Source organism: Salarias fasciatus, chromosome 1 (genome assembly GCF_902148845.1).
Source record: "Salarias fasciatus chromosome 1, fSalaFa1.1, whole genome shotgun sequence".
NCBI lineage: Eukaryota > Metazoa > Chordata > Actinopteri > Blenniiformes > Blenniidae > Salarias > Salarias fasciatus.
Window position 1 is genome coordinate 8,287,847 of NC_043745.1, and position 19,609 is coordinate 8,307,455.

The window sequence follows — 19,609 nt, forward strand, 5'->3', positions numbered from 1 at the left end:
ACAGATTTAATTTGAAGAAGGAAAACTAAAGAGTTCAGGGAATAAATCCCGAATGTTTACTTTAGTTTAGTTTAGTTCCTCTTGCATCAAAGGTTTCAGTAAAAGCTGTGTGAATGTGTGTGTTTCTGAGACCGGTGTTGAAGCTGGGTGACTCCAAAAACTCCAAAACTTCCGGGACTGCAAACAGAACTCGGCGCTGCTGCTGCTGCAAATGAAAACCTCTGCAGAATGTGCCCAATAAATGTCTCTGTGATTAATGAATGAAATTCTTTTAGAAGTCACAAAATAAAAAGAGTGATAAAAATGTTTTTGGGGGCCTTGAAACATTTTGTGTAACCAATTGAATTTGCTTTTTAATGAGCACTTTGTTTTTACAGCAGCTCTGTCAATGATTGAGGGGATGCTGCGGAGAGTTTCCTGTAAGCTCAAAGTCCAGCTTCAGTTCTTACTCTCTTTATGTGTGATTAAATGATGTGGGATAATTTGACTAGCAGTGCTGGAAGTGGAGGGAATTTAAAGTTAAAGTAGGTTTTTACCTTGATTTCATAGTTACAATGACAGATTTCACCAGAAATATCAATTAATAATCCAATAAACTTGACAAAGTTTTGCCAACAAGTTCCATAAATGGGCTTTTCTGTTTGCTGTTGATGTGTAAGTATATTTTTATAATATGTAAAAGTTATTCTCTCTGATGGAAGACTTACCATGTGTGTTTTTTAACTGAGCACTAGCCTGTTTGTTAGATATATTTTTAAATGTTCAAAACATTTTTTTTTAAATGTTTCATGTGATTGAATTTATCTGGGTTTCGGCAAACTCAGCATTTTCGAGCATGTTAAGGCTTTAATTGTCAGAGAAACTGGTCACCATATGTATTAGGTATACGGGCAAGAGTCTCTGTCAGAACAGAGACACACACACACACACACACACACACACCCATGAGCAGTTTAAAGTGGAAGGTTTAGCAGCCATGTCTCTGGGTAAAGACTGTCACTGACTGACTGTACCTCAACATAACAACATTAATGAAATGAAACATGAACACCACCTCTAGTTCTGTCTGTTTTTACATGTTTTTGATAAAAATCCAAGGAAATTTCAGTATGATCCACCGTCTCTCTGCTGGTTCGGTGTCAGTCAGGCCGGAGCTTCAGGAGTTTCTGAACCTGTGTTCTCTGTGTTCTCAGGAGCTGGCCGACCTTCGCCACGTCCACGCCAAGCTGAAGAAACAGTTCCAGGAGAAGACGGCGGAGCTGGCCCACGCTAACCGGAGGGTGGAGAGCCACGAGGCGGAGGTGAAGAAGCTGCGGCTGAGGGTGGAGGAGCTGAAGAAAGAGCTGGGGCAGGCCGAGGATGAGGTACGGACGGCTTCGGAGGACTGCTCACTGCAGTTCAGGGATTCTGTATTTTTGACTGGATCATTTGATTGTTTGGATTTTCTGTCAGTTGAAGGAAAGCAGTGACGTGTGTTTCCTCCATGGAGACATGAGACTAAATATGATGCCATAATCGCATTTTGACGACGTGAAAAGTGTTTCGGCTCTCCGGTGATCCCGGCTGCGTAGTGCAGCGTCTGTAAGAAGTGAGAGTGGCGGCAGGACCAAGTGTCCAAGCTGCTCAGCGCTGAGCGGGAAAGACGCGCCTCAGCACTTCAGAGACGGCTGCTTCACTCGTGACGAGACGAGACGCTCGCCGAGGGGAAAATGACACCGAGGATCGCAAGAAACCATGAAACCTGTTAAAAGGACAGCGTCACAAATGATGTTGGATCTCTCCTCGCAAGCTTACCGCATCTCCCCAGCAGAAATAAAAATAAAGAATTCAGTTTATCAAAGAAGACAACGTAGCTCAGAATGATTTTTCTTTCTTATGAGAAAGCAGGAGTTTTTTAATGTTCAGCCTCAGGTTTTCCTGCAGCTCCTGAATGTTGAGACCAGCCTCTCTCTCTGGTCTCCAGCTCACTACGGTTCCACTCATCTCCATCTCCCTGTTTAAATGATTCCGACCAGTTCAGAGTGTTAAACTGCTCCGTGTACACTCACGATGTGTGTTAATGATTCTGTTTGTAGCTGGATGAGTCTCATAACCAGACCAGGAAGCTGCAGAGGTCTCTGGACGAGCAGGTGGAGCAGACCGAGAACCTGCAGGTACAACTGGAACACCTACAGTCCAGGTAAGACACACACACACACACACTCACACACACTCACACACACACACACGTTCAGTAAATATAACTTGTTCAGTTTGAAATAAATCTGCAGTGAGATAAGGAACCTTCTGGAATGTGAATGTGAGGCTCTGAAGACCGGCTCGCTCTATCTGCTCCTGATGATAGTCATTTGGTGACGATGCTTGTGGATCGAGAGCCTCGTCATTAGCAGCAGCACCTGCATCGAAATGTGTCGCTTTGCGCTGCCAGGTTTGATTGTAGGGGACAGAGATTCGTGGATTATCTGCTGTTCATCCCGAAGAGGAGCTGAACCGACCTTCTCCCTCCCTCCCACACGTCTGGCATCGTTATCAGCAGGAGCCCGCCCGTTTATTGATCGATCAGTCGCTATATATTCATAGCAGCGAGCTCAGGCTTCTCATCAGTTTGTTTCAACTTGTAGAAGTTTGGGTTTAAGCTGATCCACGCTGCGCTGCAGTGTCATTAGCAGGCGATATCACACCACATCAGATCAGCGGCTGGAATTAGTTTTTTCATAAAGCAGCTCATTTATAGCAGAGACTCCCCTGAGGAATTCCCGTCATTTCAGTGTGTTAACGCATTTATGTCACAATAACCTGGACACACACACACACACACACACACACACACACACACACACACACACACACACACACACACACACACCAGAAGATCCTCTGAGCGTCTCGCTGGCAGCACGCCGTCCACGGCGCTGTATCTCAGTGTGTGTGTTCTCAGGGATTCCAGGTAACTCGTCAGCGCCGTAATGTGCTTCAGTCATACTTGGCATTTGATCCTTTTGCAAAGCAGCTTACTGTGATTTTTCATGGTGAGCAGAGACGTCAGTGGAACGCCTTGCTGGTAGGAGAGGCTCATGGATGCTCGAGTGTGGCGTCTCAGTGAGGGGGAATCACTCAGATTCTGGATGGAAGCCATGAAGACTGAATCTCACTGTTCAATGATGAAGGATTTCTTGATCCTGTATTTGTTTTGTTTTGTAATAAATAATGCAGACGATAGTCACATGTGTTGCAAGTCCCTGCAGTAACTCTGACCAGATGGACCAGCACACACCATGATGGATCTGCGTTATTTTTATTTCAGTTTGGTTTTGATGCAGGACTTTCTCATACGTCCAAGATTATGAACCCTTCAGCTTCTGACATTTTATTGTGAAAAACCTCAAGGACAGTGAAGTCCACACAGAAAAGGTTATCAATGCCAGAGAGGAGTTTCTATTCTCAGAGCAAGAGTGGCGTCATGTTTAGCAAAAGCACTCCTTCCCAAACACTCCTCAGCAGTTCATGTTTAGCTGTGTGTGTGTGTGTGTGTGTGTGTGTGTCTGCATGTGTGTATGACGTATGTGTCTCGTCTAACATGTGACACTGACAGCCGACTTGTGGCTGCCAGTGTCACACTTGATTTTCTTACTGTTTAAAGATTAGTTGTGCGCGTGCGTGTGTGTGTGTGTGTGTGTGTGTGTGTGTTCGTATGCACGTGTGTATGTGTGTGTCGGTGCTCTCTGCCTCTCCCTCTGTGTTCTCCTCATTTTCTCCACGTCGTTGGTCCGGCGCCCAGCAGCCAATCACCGGGCTCCCGGTGGCAGGTTACCGTAGTAACAGAGAGCTTATTCGTTGCTCCGCTCGGCGGAGGAGTGACAGGCGCGTCGGCATGGTAACGCTTTCAGAGACTGACACAAATCTTTGTGTGTTCTTTAAAAGAGTGTAGCTTAAGCTGTGCGTGTGCGTGTGTGCGTGCGTGTGTGCGTGCGTGTGTGTGTGTGTGTGTGTGTAAATGCACTGCTGTGTGTGTGTCAGGTGGTGATGGATGGCTCTGTTGTCACTACATCACTTGGTGCTGTCAGCGTGTTTTATGTCGTATGCCAACGACCTAAGTGATCATATACAGTGTGTGTGTGTGTGTGTGTGTGTGTGTGTGTGTATGTGTGTGTGTGTGTGTGTGTGTGTGTGTGTGTGTCATTCAGTGTCATTTCTCAACAACACGGCGCAGAGATGTTGGGGAAAGCGCGGTCGTTCTCCAGACAGGAGGAACCGGGCCGCTGTGTGAAAAGCCCTGCAGTGACACATCTGTGCTGCAGCCGCTGCTCTCTTCAGTGTGAGACCACCGCTGGAGGAGTGTTCACCACTGCTGCGGCTTCTGAGCACTCCTGTGTGGAGTTTGCATGTTCTTCCTGTGCATCTTTCTTCCTCCCCCGCCCCCCCCGGTCCTGCTTCGGCCTTCAGTGGCGGGGATCTGAATGCTTTATGGTGCCGTAGCAGATTTGCTCTTTGCAACCGAAGGGTTTGACACACTACCTGTTGCGGACTTGGTTGATTTAGCATTGAGAAAAGAGACGGAAACACTGGCAGAATGATACCAGGGACAGTGAAGGCAATGGTGAAACAGACAGTATGGCATCCTGAAAGAAAGAAACCAAAGAATGCTTGTGAGTAGTTAAAAATTAGCAAACAGGTGGTAATGGTGATATTTTCCAAAAATGGCTAAACAGGATGAAACGGCTTAAGATTCCAAACCTCAGAAGCTGTTTTTGGAAGTAAATCAAACCTATGTGTCCCACTTCATGAGCTGTGTTATTCTTCGATCACCTGATTGTGCTGAAACATCCTCTGTTTGTTGTGTTTGATCTCGTTTTAATTGCTTTTCAAGAGACGTTTCTGCATGGATTCAGATTGACTGGAGCTTTTCTCTGAGTAGTGGACTTCCAGTGTCATTTCAGGTAACATCAGGATAGATTCTCAGAGCAGGGTGGGTGAGGATAAATCCACTAGTGGTTTTAGCAGGTGAGAAGTCGGCGAGGGATCAGATGACAGGGTTACACGTCGCAGCCTCTGATCGGTTACTGAACTCTGAAGCTAAACATGATGTGGCAGCTCTGAGGACGACTTGGTTTCGCTGTGAGGAACGGAGGCCGTGAGAGTCCAGATGTTTCCCAGAACGTCTTTCTCTGTCTCTCTCCTTACATTCCTCCAGAAGTTTGACTCAAATTTAGCTGTGAATGAATGTCTTCCTTACAATCGCTCTTGAAAGAGAACACAGGAATGTGAGCTGAAGCTCTCCTCGTCTCTTTACACGGCCTGTTCAAAAGAGAATTGACTTCGTGGCCGTATTGATTACACCTGAACTCCCCGAACAGACTCATTTCTCCGCTCTGCCAGTCTTACCCCGCGTCGTTGGAAAAGCAGCTTCTGATTATCCTCAGGTCCAGAACTGTTCTTTGTGTTCAGTTCAGTCTGCCTTCAAATCTCATCGAAGACATTTTTCTCCCAGTTCGTCCTTCAGATTCACCCATGTGATTGCTGGTAGTTTGTCGATCAATGTTATATATTATTGCCACATAAAAAGGTGCTGAATGAAATAAAACCCAGGAGCTGTCCTGCCTGAGAATTTTGGTTCGACTGGACGTTAAAAGCAACGATTATCCTGCGGAGTTATCTTTGTCTGTCGGAGAAGAGCCGCGGCGGTAAGGCTTGTTTCTAACGCTCCTCTGTCGAACATCAGTCTTCATTCACACACAGCCGCTCGCTGCTTCAGCCAGACTCTTCAGGTTTCTCTTTGCGGTTAAAGGAACATGATCTGCTGCTTCATGGCCGCATCGGCGCTCCTTTGAGTGTTTTTTCCTTCCCTTGAAAGCCATCAATCCTTATCTTTGTTGACTGACCACAACACCATCTGGAACAGACAGACAGCTGGGATCTCTTCCGTCACTCTGCCGCACCGCTCTGTTTTCCTGTCTCTCTATAGATGATCGTCATTCACACCTGCAGATGTTCAGTGAGGCTCAATAGAAATGCTTTTAGCGGTTTTTGTTATTCAAATTAAGAATGTTCCACATTGTGAGAGACACATGGGAGCATGAAGGCAGTAATGCATAGCGACATCAGAAAGGCGTAGAGAAACGACACTTAGGCCTTTATTTTTCTGTCCTCTTTGATTACAGTAACACCACAGTGTAAAGTGATCGCTGCAGAGCCGATCATACAGTCCTAATGATCCTCCGGTCTGTATTGATGTAGTTCATCACCGTTTATTTCGCCGCTCTGAGGGCAGACGCTGGTCTGTTTCTGCACATCTTAACATGCAGCGAAGTTCTTTAAGGTTTTATCTCACTGGGATGTAATAAAACGAAACCAAGCAGCATTGGTAATATGAGCAGTTTAGAGGTTTGCGGCTCTCAAAACTCCAGACGATGAGAAACATTAAAAAAGCATAGTTCCATTCCATTCCAAGTGTTAGTCATGTGATCACAGTTCAGGGCTCTTTGACTCCTTAAGAAAATTGTGGGATAATTGATGGAGATTCTTTCACAGACGTTACAGTATATCATTAGAAATCTTTCTATTCTTGTCAAGAAAGACGCAGCCTGGTTTGAGTTCACGCTGAAATGCGAGGGTTGGACGTCTGTATGGATCCTGCTCCGGTCACAGCCGTTTGTCACAATCACCTCAGCCTGAACGGGGAAATAAAACTGTGAAGGAAACATGCATCACTTTAACGCCGTCCCCCGGTGTCACGCAGGAAATAACTCCATGAGAATTTTTTTTACTGTTGTGAGACGGCCGATGACGGATGATGACAGGAGGCATTAAAGAAAGAGAGAAGGATCTGCAAGTTCATTCAGCCATCTCCTCTTTTCCAACGCCGTGTATCCCTGAGAGTTTATACAACTCAACCAAAGATCCGGTCGGATGACGCCACTTTGGTTTGTGCCGTGTGATTCAGGTTCGAGTGTAATTGAGTATGTAGGTGTCAACAAACGATGCCCAGCGGCAGCGCGGGGAGAGCAGACCGTCTGGGGTTTTTCTTCCCTCCATTACCTTCAGTCAGAACACAGACAGGTGAGTCGTCACTTTCTGGAGACTGGCAGTGACTCAGCAGCTCCAGCTTGTTTGCTTCTGTGATTTCTGGGGAAAGGAGTCTGGCTGTGACTTGTTTCTAAATGGAGTGGAAAGATGTGTGAACCTGAAAGAAGCCGTCTGAGTTATGTATCCGTTAGCTTTTAAAGAGCTACTTCAGAGAGCACAGGCTTAAAATTAGACCTTCTCTGAAAGAAGCGTTGGTTCCTCGTAATACTCCACAGTCATCTGTCGAGGTACGAGCCTTCCAGACCTCTAAGCTCATCTGGATTAAAACCTGCTTTACCTTCCCACAGTCACCAAACATTTAGTTTTTTTATCGGGAACAAACTGAAAAGAGCAGGAAGGTTCTGGTGAACTTTCTGTTTGCTGCTCGCTTTCAATAAAGATAGAATTTCTGTTTCACTGTATCTCTAAGCTCTTCAGGTTAAAGTTTTTCTTTAAATTCATTGCTTTCTTATCTTCCAATGTTATTATTGATCTTTTCTCATTGCATCTCCGTTAAATTAGTCCTTTTGTTGCTGCTATCTACTGTACAAATAAAGCTGCCTTGCTTTGCAAAAAGCTTTTCTCTGTAGAATTTAAATGAACGTGAGGGTTTTCCGTGTCGGAACTTTGAAACTCTGATCCGTCTATCCGTGTTTGTGTCTTTATCTTAGAAACCTTTTACAGTCTCCATTACGGTATATACGTTATAGCTGTTATCATGTCCAGGCTGTCGTTTCTCTCTGGAGAAGTTTGGAATTGTGCTGGAATGTGCGATCAATACCTTTACTGTGCAAACAAAGAGGGAATCAGGGAAGACGCAGTTTAATGGCTTCATCCAGAGAGCCTGAATGCCTCGAACGCTGTGCTTGTTCTCACATCATGTGTTCTGTGTGAGGACAAGGGCGGCCCAGGAAACAGACCCTGCAAGAGTCGGTCTTCAAGGTTCGTTTGGGAATAGAACCGACTTGCATCTGCCAGAAAAAATCAATAGTAATTGTCTTTCTAAATCAGATGGAGATGAATACATCTCAGAGTGAGATTGCACCTTTTTTCTCGCATTTTTCTGGTTCATTGAACTCGTGTAGATCGACTTCCCGTGTCTGTATGCAGAGATCCAATCCAATCCTGTGAAAACACCAACATTTTCCATGATACATGCTGTAGCCTGCGCCTGGCAAAGAAAAACCTGAGAGTTTAAATAATGTCACTGTTTTTCACCGTTGATAATCCACAGTCAGCAGCAGCCTCTTGCTTCTAGAACAATCCGTGAACACGTTCCTCGGCTCTGGCTGCCATGTCTTGAAAGTTTTTTCAGTTTTTGTGAGTTTCTCCAGTCCCTCCCCAGTTCGGGTTTTTCTGTGACGCTCTGCGGTTGTACAGTCATATCTCATGGTCCCTGATGCTATGTACCATTATATTTAGATATATGTCAATTCTTAATATCAGTCACATGACCAGCTAATTGGCTAAAAAAAAAAAAAAAAAAAAAAAGGGATTTTTAATCCAGAGTCCGTCATCCATTCGCCCTGATGTCTGAACATATTCAGTTCATTTCCCTTCTGACGCCACCGTTCTGACTTCAGTCAGTGTTTTTGTCCTGATTAGACCTGATCTGTGTTGAACTCGTGTTTATTGGTATGTTAGGGTGGTAAATCGGCTGCGGTCCTGTTGTGCTGCGATGTCTTCTTCAGTGATTCCTCCTGTAGTCCTGAAGCTTTTATTTGAGATCGACACAGTAACACACAGAGACATGCATTGGGATGGATTGTGTGTCAGGCCGACAGCGTCTGAGCTGTAACAGTGTTTCAGACTCCTCAGTGCGCTCATGTTGTCTCACGCTCTCCGTCTCGCCGTCTCTCTGTCTTCGCCTCAGGCTCCGGCGCCAGCAGCAGAGTCCCGGTCTGTTCGGGAAGATGCGATCGGCCCGGTTCGGTTCCGAGAACCCGGACGGCCCGAACAGCGACCTGGACGAGGAGGAGGAAGAGCTGCAGCTGCAGATCCCCTGACCGCCCGGCTCGCGCACGCTCACAGGGCGACGCGCATGAGCAGTCACGACAGAGAGGCGAACGCCGCTGGTCTGGGATGAATTAACCCAACGGGAGAGTAAAACATTTCCTCCAGTGTCAGACGGAGCGGACGAGTTCTCGCTTCCTCTCCTGTTCCTAAGTCTCAATAACCACTGATGAAAAACACAAAACAAGAATCTGCAGGTATGTATGGGTTTATTTTCTCCAGAGACTTTTGGAGAAATGAGACATTTCTATATGTAGATATGAAACAGTAACGTTGGACCCGGCCGGAGCGATTCCGGGACAGAGCGGACGGATCTGCCCCTCAGACCAGCCTCCAGCGCACCACAGAGGCAAACGTGCTCGTTCTGTCATACCTCACACAGCAGCGTCACCATCCACACTCTGTCCTCACATCCTTCAACCCCTCAACGACACCAGCAGGAGGATTGTTTTCATCGTTCGGTTAGCCGGCAAGAGATTACCAGAGTTCCTGGATCAAATTTAATTTGTGTTTTTTTTCGTCTCATATTATTAAATCCTCTGATTGTGATGATTTCTGGGAACACACTGCAGAGTTTTTGTGCTTCACACAAACACAATCGCCAGTCTTTGGAGTCTGCATTACAGGAATTGCTTTTCAATGTGTGAAGCTCAAACCAGAGTGTGAAGAAACAGACCGTTATAAGCTTCCTTCAGCCCCGACACAGCTGTTTGAGACGACGTTTACGATAACCAGACAAAGAAAACCCGTCGTTCGACGTTCTTGTTGAACAGATTGAGCTCCTTTCTGTATCAACAGTGAGGATACTAACGCAGCATCTCGTGGCGTGACCGAGAGTCTCTTGATTTTCCCCTGATTGGAGACAGAAATCGATGGAAGCAGTAAACACTGAGCAGCCGTGCCAGGCAGTTTTTGAACCGGCGTCTCCAGATGGCTCCAGCATCTTCACAGCTCATGAAAGGATGGTTTTAACGTCCGTCCCGGCCTTAATCAAGCCTGAGTGCCGAATCTGTGTCCCGAAAAGCTGGAAATGAGAGTTCTTCCCCTTGAAGAACAGCAGGTGTGGAGCTGCGTTTCCAGATTCAGGCCGGAGCTTCGGTCGATGTTTGGAAAAGTCTCGGCTCTGCTGGTTTTGTTGGGCGGAGTTTCAGGCTGAACACAGAAACACGTCGCGCCGTGGAGACTAGAAATAAACACATTCACAGGACTGCTGTTGTCCTCTTATTAGTTTTTAATATCTAGATATGACTTTTTTCTTGCAGTGTTGGTGCTGAAGTTTAGTTTTTAAATTTGAAGATATTTAAAATTTCCTGCAAAAAGTCACACGAATTTTAAGTATTTATAACCAGTGATGAAATAAAAATCCTCCACAAATATATGAATTGAAGCTCCGGTGGGTTCCGTGTTGAGAGGCGCCTTTAAAGCTGCTGAGGTTTTCAGTAGCAGGAACTGGTCTGTCATGTTTAAGCTTGTCTGAATCTCCGCCGTTGTTGAAGCAATAAAGCATCATGAACCTTCACCACTGTCCATATCCACTCCGCTCCGTCTCAACTCTGACGCTGGAACGGGACCAAGACACTTGTACCGATCAGGATTCTGTATTACTGCTATTTATGTTGTTGTTGCTGTTGTTGTTGTTCTGGTTTAGTTTTTATAAATGACCTGTACCACAGTTGTTTTGTATTCGCTCTATAAATGTCAACTGTACATTCAACAAAACATGACTCACTGTGGGGTTTTTTTTCCCTTTGTAAAGCGTGCAAGAATAATAATATGCAATATAAACATGTCAGAAAACCTCATTAACAATAAGTTTGTTGCTATTTTCCATGTTGGTGGTTTAGATAATCAGATTTTTATTGTTTTTTAGCCCGAAGTTTGTTGTGAAAGTGTGTAGAACAAGAAAAACAAACTCTATAAATAGCACCCATTCCATGTAATTTCCATATTAAGGCAAGCAGTCTTTGCTCTGAGTTAAATCAGTGGTGTGTGTACGGTGTGTATTCACACCTTTAGTCCATTTAAAATGAGCTGCATGATTCTGAAGCGTGAATGCAGTGAAAACAAACCAAAGAGCTGTAACTCAGGATGTCATAAAAGTGTAGAAACATCGACTCCACACAGCGGATCATAACTGATGCACTTAACAGGGATTCCTGCTGCTGTTTTGACGCCTTTTATACATTTTACTGGTGAAAACATCACAGCGTGCATTGCTTTGCTTTTGGCACACATTAAAAAGTGATTTTAATATAGCAGACATCACATTCACACACCGATGGGAACAATTCAACATGTGGACGCTGTACGATGAGGATTTCAACCATCGGCTTCATGAACCTTCATGAACCTGACGTTACCAGATGTAACATGATGATGTTACATCTGCGTGGTCAACTTCCAGGCTGACCATTTCCACATATGGAGCCCAGGACTTTTTGGATAAAAGATCCATTAAATACTCACTCACACTGACTTGAAGTAAAGTTTCTGCACAAATAGTAACTTTTCTTTGTCAACTCACAAACAGCTGAGGAAAAAAAAACAGTTGATGTGTTTTTAGTGGTAAGAAAACAGTAGCTGTGGGCTTCTTTTTTGGTATTTTCATGTGCATGTGATTCAGAAAAAACACAGGCTTTAAAAAAATGTAGCTTTTTTAAATGAGCACAGAAAACCTCCACGGGGCCGTAATAGTAATTACTGTAGCATGAGTGTAAAAGAAAAATAAATAAGTACAGCAAGTTAAAAAAAAAAAGAAAAAAAACATCCTAAGACAAAGGAGCTGGAGCATAAAAGCTCTCACGCTGTTGGTGTGTGTTGGGCTGCACACCGAGTCGACACCGTAATGAGATTGAACCGCCGCCCGACTCCCGGCTCTCAGCGGGGGGGCGCAGCTCGCTGCTCCCTCCGAGAGCAGATTCATTACTGTGCATGGGCGTCTGAGAGGGAGGCCAAGCCGTAATGAATGTTTTACCCCTGTGTACACTGGAGTCAGAGCGACTGAAACCGCAGACGCAACTCTGCGTGTGAGTGTGTGTGCATGTGAGAGAGAGAGAAAGAGGGAGAGAGAGTGTGAGAGTGTGTGTGAGTGGATGTGTGCTTACTTAGCATAAAGCCGACCGTTTCATATTGACATTTCAGAAATACAAACTTCACGATGATGCCTTTGGGATGATAGCAACACATAATGCACCCACACACTCTAACCGTGCGTGTGTGTGTGTGTGTGTGTGTGTGTGTGTGTGTGTGCCAGTGTTTAGTTTGATCCCATGAGTACAGTAGAGAAGAGATCATTCTAAAAACTGTTGGCTAAGCATGACAGATGCTGTAATGTACTGAAAGTACTGGTGTGATGCATGTGCAGGAGGTGCTTGTGCTCCTGATTTCCACCAGAGTGTGTGTGTGCGTGTGCGTGTGTGTGACGCCCGCAGCCTAGTTCATTATGTTAATTCTCACACTGTCTTTCTCATTAGGGCAGTAATGGCTGACAGCAGGATGGCAGCACATTACATTGATCCCTCTATAATTATTCCACAGCTTCCAGGATCTGCGTGTATGTGCGTAATATGCAATCTGTGTGTGTGTGTGTGTGTGTGTGCTTGCGTATCCCTGCGAAATACCAACAATGCGAAAATTATCCGTTCTGTTGTGAATAATAACTGTGATTTCTTTCATTTTCCTGCATCGACTGCAGCTGTGTTAACAGGCCCGTCCCGCTCCTCCGTTGACTTTTATGGCACTAAATTGCTGCCCGTCGCTTTCGTAATAAACCAATTTAAGCACATGAACAAGACCAGTAAATGATCTTGACGTATGAACAGACCTGTTGCCAGACATTTGTCTCAGGGGGGGCATATCAAGTGTATGGGGGGGCACAAATGTGCGTTCAGCGGGGCGGCGGGGGGCAGGCCCCCTCTTGCCCCTGCGTGGACCCGGCCCTGCGTATGAACACTGCAGGCCGTCTGTTTGGAGCTGAGACACGAAAAAGGAAAAACCAGTATCGATCTCAGATCTTGTTTGTCTTTACGGGCCTTCTGTTGGTGTAAAACTTCCACATCGTTCATAAAATCCTGTTGGATCCGACTCTTTTTACGTCACTTAATTACGCAACTGTGCAATCATCTGATCAAGCATAATTTACATTAAAATATAGCATACAACTGCCAAAAATACACCAGACCTTCAGAAAAGTGGATGAGATCTGCAAACTGTCCATCGTGGCTTTGTTAAATCAGATTACAGCTCATTGTCTCTCACGACTCCTACTGATGCTTTAAAACTGAAAAAAGAAAAATTATAATTCCTTTTTTTTGTGGTTGTTTATGTACAGCAGTTAGCTTGAAATGGATGAATGTGTTCATGATGATGGAAAATCCATGACCTGTCAAAAATTCCCACTTCCCACTGTTAGACATGTTCACAGCTTAAAAAGCCACAAAATAATCAAAATCTGAATCCTCAAAGGGAAATTCCTTTCTGTCAGAGATGCTCCTATTCGAAGGTCTAAAGAAAGTAACAAAGCACAAAATATATCAGTATATTTAACACAAGTACACACATAAATAAATATATCAAAACAACCAAAGATAAATCCAAATGAGCGTTGCTCTGTATCTAAAAAACGTTAGAGGTTAGCGAGGCAGACTGATTCTGAGGTTCACAGGTTTGAATCCCACGGTGTGGGTCCCTCTGCATGACCCCTGACCCGTCGCAAAACCATTTCCCCTTTGGAATCAATAAAGTTTCCCTAAAAATCCTGAAACTAATGATGAATATCATCCATCTTCTTTCAGATGTGGTCATGGTAGTGTTTTTAGTGAATTATTTGCCGTACTGGGAAAAAAATCACACAGCACAACTTCTTTATTTCTCCTCCTCTTACACATTACAGATCACAACTCAACACTCCAGCCATAACACTCACAGACATCATGTCACTAGCTGATACAGTCCTCAAAATACAGCTGCACATTTATGCAAAATAAATCAAAAGAAATGAATGTAACTATGGTTCTATTTCATCCCTCCCCACTGCAAGACGGCGGTGCGGAAAGCACTTGAATGTTAACCTTTGCACATGTGCAGTTCAAGTATTTATACCATCAGTGTCACTTGTGACCTCTGGGTGACCCTTGAATGGCAATAAGTTCTGGAGTATAAAGGTATCCATCATCCAGTGGGAGAAGCGCTGCTTGGAGAGAGCAGAGCCACTGTCAGGGTCTCCATAACAGCCCAAAGCTGTTCGGAGGAACAAACGCCAGTGGTACCGTTAATATAGCAGCCTGGCTCTTACTGGGCACTAGAGTTCCATCCAGTCTTGAGGGACGCTGGATACGGAGCCATAACGTGCGAGCTTCATAGGCTGAATAGACTATAGACCTGACAGCACCAGTGGAAAAAGGACAGCGTTCGGTATCAGAGTAGCAACCCCAACATCCGGGTGCCACTTCAGGCATGATGGGCTGATAGATGTATTTCACCAAAGTAATGGCCAGCAAGAATGTGATCTTTCGTGGCACCCACTGTAACTCCACTGTATCCAAGGGCGCACAGGGAGGCTGACAAGAGCCCTTCAGCACTAAGTGCAGGTCCCATGCTGTGCAACTCTATCAAGCCGGGCTGATATCGCTGGCACATAGACCCTCAAGGTAGACGAAGGGTGAATTCCTTCCAGTGGGAAGCACTGGGTCCGCCCTGCGGATGCTGCACAACTTAACAACTTTCCACCTGCTGTCGTATTGTAGCCAGGTGGACGGCACTCTTACAGTGAGGATGGTCCTCCTGGCAGGCTCCTTTCAGCTGCTAAGCAGCTAATCTGACCTTCCAGTAGCCAATCCTAAAAGTGGAACTGGTGAGATTCGCTGTGAGTGAGTCTGTGCAGCATGGGAAACCATACCCATGCCGGATAAAAAAGGGGGCCACCAGCAACATCATGTGGCCCTCCTGACAATTTCTCTGGGGTGTGTCAGATCAGAGGAAACAGCAAAAATGCGTAACCGAAGCCCTTTGGCCAAGAGTGCAACAACGCAACTCAGCCCAGAGGCTGGCGGTTCTCCTCAGGTGAACCTTAGAGCACAGTGGGTTGGTTCCTCTGAAGCGATCCCAAATCGTGCACACTGCCCTGTGTGGAGGCACCACTCTCCTGGTGGAGGATTCCGGGGGATAGTAAGTCTGTTATCAAGTTCAGGCCCCTGGAGATACAGGACCCGCAGGCTGGTCAGACAGGTTGTAGCCCTCCTAGCGGCACCACCAACCAGGATCAGGTAGTGCATGCAGCAGGTCAGAAACTCAATGGCAATGTGATAAGCTGAGGGAAGGAGGCGGACACCGCCTGCGCAGCAAACGCAAATCACTGACAAGAGCCCCAGCTAAGGCTACGTCCAGGAGAGGGAACAGCTGCTCAGTAGCTCCCTCCTCCAGCAGCCTCTGTAGTGGCGCCACCCACTGGGAATGGGAGATGTGCGCAGCACGTCAGAAAAAATGCTGTAAGCTGAGGGAAAGATTCCATGCCACCTGTACAGCAAACACAGATCACCGGGCTAGCAGACACTACACACTAAAAAATGTTGGGTCCTTTTGTTAACCCATTCGCTGGGTTATGAAATCGGTAACCCAATTTGGGCTATTATGATACATTTGGAGTTATTTATTGCAACTCTTGTGTTGGGTTCGAGTCCATCAGACCCAACACAGTTTTTTCAACTCAGCACATGGGTTGTTTTGACCACTGTTGGGTTGTCAACGGGTCTGTGTGTCACTTCTGTCTTCTCTCTCTGCAACACAGAAGAACAGAAGTGTTCCTCTGGCTCTCTGATGCAGTACAGGGTTGTGCTTATTTACATTACATATCTAATTCTGTGCGGCGTCACGTCATGTGAATTAGATATGTAATGTAAATCAGCATGTCATCATGTAATGACATCCACAGAAAAATATGCTTGAGCGAGCGCCCTCCATGTAGTTAGCATTAACCAAATAGTTAGCTAATGCGTGTAGCTCGCTAGCTACACTATGTATAACGTTTGCATTGCCAGCTGTCGGGACGGCTGTGGTTTAGTGGGGAGCGCAGTCGTCTTACAATTGGGATGTTGTTGGTTCGACTCCTGTCTCTGCAACCCCCCAGCTATGGATAAAATAGCACCATTGCCTTGTGGTTGTCATGGGAGTGACAAAGGCTGAGGGACAACCCCCCCCCCCCCCCCTACAGAAAAATCCAGAGTGGAGCCCTGAAGGTAGTTGGTCCTTGCATTGTGGCACCTTCTGGCAACTCCTGGCTAAGCTGGTACCAACTGTAAGAGCCTGTCCCTTCCATTGGACACTACCAGTGAGGCTGAGAAGGGGGATCTGTTGGTTGTATTATTTTAATTTATCTATGAATCAATTTTTTTGGAAGACTAAACCAATGTGTTTAGTTAAATTAACACAGAATTGTAGTTAATTTGACCCAGGATTTGGGCACATTCAACCAATATATACGAGGGGGGACCCAAAAGTTTCCGGACTGATTCTATTAATAAAAAAATACAATGAATTTCCGACTTTGGCCGCTAGATGTCGCTACAGGATAGCCTTATGCATAACTGTGCCAGGTTTGGTCTTCCCCTGTGATGCGGTCAGCTGACAGTCACTGTCTGTGTTGACAGAGTGACACCCCGCTCTTCGATTTTTCAAGATGGCGGATATCCACTGATATGCGCTCTGTCAAAACATTTAGTTTTTTATTGGGAAAACCAGCGGCAGAAACACTCACCATGTTGCAGACATTCTTTAAGAAGGATTCTTAGGGTGTCTGAGTGGTTTGGGCCCTTTAAGAGCGATCAGATTACATCACGAAGACCAGGCACGCAGAGGACAACAATCCACTTCCAGAACAGAGGAAAACGTCACAAAAACTGAAGAAGACATCATGGTAGATCCACGCAGGACTTTTGATGACATCACAGAACTGATGGGAGTATTGTAGAGATCCAGACAGATGATCCTCAGGCGGTTATTAGAAGCAGTGAGACGAAGGCACCCGGAAATGGCCGCATCATAGCAGACAGCAGACCACAGGACGCCCCGTTACGCACAGAAATAGCACCAAATGTTGTGCGTAAAGCATATTTTTGGACTAAAATCGTGACCAGCCAGCCTCCCCACCGCCATATTCACCTGATCTGGCCCCAGGCGACTGCTTTTTTGTTGTCAAAGATGAAACTGGAGCGGCAGCGGAAAGGTAAGACAGGCATACAGGCGGGGGATGGAAAATCGAAGTTCTATCTTTCCAGCACAGTTACGCACGGTCATGGCGACTCTTCTGAACAGTGAAAATCTCGGGTGCAGCGTTGTATTCAAGCCAAAGGAGAGTATTTTGAAGGTGACAGTTTCAAATAATTGCGAAGATTAAAAAATAAAAAGTTATAACTACAGTCCGGGAACTTTTGGGTCCACCCTCGTATATGGTAAAATTGACCCAGGGCCGAAATTAATTTGATGCAACAGTTGGGTTAAAAATGAGCACATTTATGGAAGTAAATCTGTGCCATCTGATTTTGAATTTGAATTTTTAGACCTGAATTATTTTTGCATCGAAATCTGACTTTGAATTTTAAAAGCGTTTGAATTTCCAGCACTGATTTCTTTTAACTGTGTAAAAAAATTCATTGCAAAAAAATTCAATGTCTAAAAAAATTCAGTGCAAAAAAATTCAATGTCTAAAAAAATTCAGTGCAAAAAAATTCAATGTCTAAAAAAATTCGGTGTAAAAAAATTCGACGTCTCAAATTCAGTGTCCAAAATTCGGAGTCAGAAATTCGCAGGCAACATCCGGGTAACTACGTCCCTACGGAAGCCCTAAAAGGACAAGATTAATTTTTTTTTTTTCGGCGAACCGGAAATCACGGGCTTTCGCCAGACAGCGACGCTCCGCTGCCCCGGACCGCAGACAGAGGTGAGTTTGTGCTGTTAATGAGTTATTTTGTGCTGTTGCCCTTTCCTGAATAACTTATATGATGCACGCAAATCAAAACTATCTGTCCAGAATCTGCACAGTGCAGTAGCCATATTTTGCCTCCTAATACACGGACCTGTGTGTTCTCTTGCTGCTGTCTGTGTTTTAGAGCAGGACGAGCTGCAGCCTTCCAAAGAACGGCAACAACCTCACCAAATTCACCAGGTAGCTTTATGTACTTATGTAATATTCAAATACTGCTGTTTCCGTGCTTGCCATCCTGACAACCTTCCACTCTGGTGTTTTTGCAGTTACATACATACAGCCGTATGGCCATAGCCTTATGCTCATTACAAAAAAAGATATATAAGTCACTGTTTCAAATGATTCTGTGTTGACAGAATCATCAGTCACAGGCAATGTTAACTTACAAGAGCAAGGTGACTGAAACCTGCTTGAGAAACTTTAGATGTGTTTGGAAGTCTGAAACATCCAAATAAAATAAAATACATTCACTAATGTTTTGTATGAATTCATAGTGAAACAAAAAAGGCATACTCTTTGCTTGTTTTTTTTTTTTCTTTACAAAATTAAGTTAAAATGAATCAATTATGACACAATCAATGAGAAATGGGGGCTTGAAATGAGCCACAGTGAAATTTAAGGTCTTCCTGAATTGAAAAAATGTTCTGCTTGATGCTGACTGCAAGAAGGTTCTGCTTTGTTGGTTTTAACAGCCGTTATTCTATTGATGAAACAACCAAGACTGCTTCCCGATTGTATATTGTATTAATATAGCATTTTAGGGCTTGTTCAGTGGTGTTTTCTATTATAATTTCAGTTTTTGTTTTTACTGTGGCAGGTGGACGGAGATGCTGGTGGGACGAAGGATGAGGAAACCCTGTCAAAGTCTCCTCCTCATCCTGGAGCTGTGTGGAGGCCAGCTTTACACCTTCTGCTGTGTTTTCTCTTATTCACTTTCATGCAGTGTTATTTTCGACAAACTCTTGTCAGTTCCTGAATGATTTTATTGCAGAATATCATTGTCTACAAAGATTCTATTTTTGTATTAAACTGTTTCAAACTCAAGTCAGTCTTTTGTATTTCCCAGTCTAATTATATTGATTCATATCTCTGATTTCAAGAATACTGGTTTCTGATGCTCTTAAAGCATTGAAGAGACCAGAGAGACTGTTTTACCTACCTGTACAGAGCCCAGCCTTACCTCGCAGTGAAGTTGTGTGTTTTACAACCAGGAGCTCCAAGTCTGCAACAAAGACCGGCGAAGAGGCCAGGATGCAGGGCTCAACGCTGTTTATTTAGAAAATGTAAAAAAAAAACTTCACAGATTGTCAGTTATCAGTGTGTGCATGGATGTGGTTGTGTGTTAAACTATAACAAAAAGCTGTGCGACTGAGCCCACATGGGTGGTGTGCACGAGGGCATCAGCCATCCATTGATGTGTGTGCCTTAGAGAGATGAGGAGGAATTTAAGTACAGATGTACTCTATAGAGAGTGAACCAGTATGCAGCCACTGACTATAGAGGTTGTCACAAATATTTGAGTCCATTCAGCCTCCATTTGAGGGTATAAATATCAGA

The 19,609-nt window shown here is 44.8% G+C and overlaps 1 protein-coding gene across 1 annotated transcript in view; it reads left to right on the forward strand.

The window, feature by feature from the left end:
* The window catches only part of ccdc102a (coiled-coil domain containing 102A), a 73,988-nt gene extending 63,185 nt beyond the window's left edge, over positions 1 to 10,803 (forward strand). Inside the window, exons 8-10 of the mRNA XM_030096744.1 lie at positions 1,194 to 1,364; positions 2,076 to 2,179; positions 8,936 to 10,803. Of these exons, the coding sequence (XP_029952604.1) occupies positions 1,194 to 1,364; positions 2,076 to 2,179; positions 8,936 to 9,068 (408 nt within the window). The 3' untranslated portion in view covers positions 9,069 to 10,803. The remainder of the gene's footprint in view (positions 1 to 1,193; positions 1,365 to 2,075; positions 2,180 to 8,935) is intronic.
* Positions 10,804 to 19,609: the final 8,806 nt, after the last annotated feature.